Source organism: Agrilus planipennis, unplaced genomic scaffold (genome assembly GCF_000699045.2).
Source record: "Agrilus planipennis isolate EAB-ADULT unplaced genomic scaffold, Apla_2.0 scaffold73, whole genome shotgun sequence".
In the NCBI taxonomy this organism is placed as follows: domain Eukaryota; kingdom Metazoa; phylum Arthropoda; class Insecta; order Coleoptera; family Buprestidae; genus Agrilus; species Agrilus planipennis.
The window spans coordinates 847841-849319 of NW_020439682.1; the positions used below are offsets into that span (position 1 = coordinate 847841).

Sequence of the window (1479 nt, forward strand, 5' to 3'; positions counted from 1 at the left end):
TTTTCCATTTTTACGAAAACCACAGAGGCGTCTTGTTCAGCGTGCTGTCAAACCTACACTAGCAAGGAGATCGGGCTGAAACTATAGCTACAAGCTATCCAAGGATGGTACTATAGAATGTCACCTCAAGGTAGGCCTAGTGGCGTCATCTCTTGGTTAGGCTGGAAACTTATCAATCCACCCTCGTATATTAATAAATTTAATCAAATTTGGATGGGTTGAACTAGTCCCTAAACAATTTTACTCTAGGTATACATTTTAAGACTTACGGTTTCGGTAATATTGTGTAGCGTGTCGAGGAGCTGTTGTCGCTCCAGCCACCATGATATTTTGGCCGGAGGCCTAGAGCCAAATGTTTGGCACTGGATATCGTACTTCCTGTCAGCCGAATACGGTTGGTTACTGCTCAGAATTTCAACTTTTAATGGCCGAACTGCAACAAAATTTTCCAGCGTAATGACGACGAAATAGCACGACCCAGAAAAATTAATGTAGTAGAAAAATGTTACCACAGAAAGCGGAAAATAATGAAAAAAGTTCCTAGTGCCTATCGCATTTACAGTATTTTTTTTTTGTAATGATCAAGACAAATCCCTGCATTCGAATTATTTTAATAATAAAAATTAAAACAAATTAAATTTTAATGAAGGATTTATTAAAACAATGTTCAAGAAAATAATAAAATAAATAATGCAGAAAAATTCATTTAATGGTGATGGTGGTGGACAACTTCATGATGTTCAGACACAACATGGGGATGCTTGATTTCGATTTTATGACCGAACGAAGATTTCTGGTGGTGGGTGGTGTGGTGCTCGTGGTGAGCTGGAGCTTCGTGATGGTGTTCTACTTTGGTGGGATGGTTGATGTGAATCTTGTGGCCAAATTCGGCTTCATGTTTGTGTTCGATGATCTTTCCATGAACTGTTTTGTATTCAACTTTCTTCTCATGGGCATAGACAATTGCCACAAGGGCGACCAAGATAAGTACCTTTACAAAATAAAAAAGCAAGTTAGATTAAATAAGAAATTGTATCCTACCTACTACATATACATATAGTAATATATAATTATTACTTTTATAGATACTTACTTTGAAAGACATTTTAAAGTTGTTATTGTAGATTGAAGACGATTTCAAACTGATAAAAGACTGGCACAAATTCGCTTTTATACGGTAAAAAAAGTGTCCCTCCCCACCATGAAAAGCACCATTTCTTATGTGAACTAACGCAGCGGTTTTCGTAAACGATTATTAATGAGTCTATGCAAATTTTCTTGAAAACACTTAACTCGCAGTTATTTCTTTCAATTGAAATGAAATTACTTGAAAGTGACAGTATGCCGTTAAAGCTTTCTAACAAAGTAACCGACGTGTTAATTGGAAGAAACTGTTACTGAATTATTCGAAAAAAAAACAATAAGTAAACAAATTAAATATATAATTTAAAATTTCAAAATTTGCGTTCTGCGTTTCTC

The 1479-nt window shown here is 35.4% G+C and overlaps 1 protein-coding gene across 1 annotated transcript in view; it reads right to left on the reverse strand.

Moving 5' to 3' along the window:
* The window catches only part of LOC108732402 (synaptogenesis protein syg-2), a 194278-nt gene that overhangs the window by 17030 nt on the left and 175769 nt on the right, over positions 1-1479 (reverse strand). Inside the window, exon 7 of the mRNA XM_025979419.1 lies at positions 270-433. Within this exon, the coding sequence (XP_025835204.1) occupies positions 270-433 (164 nt within the window). The remainder of the gene's footprint in view (positions 1-269; positions 434-1479) is intronic.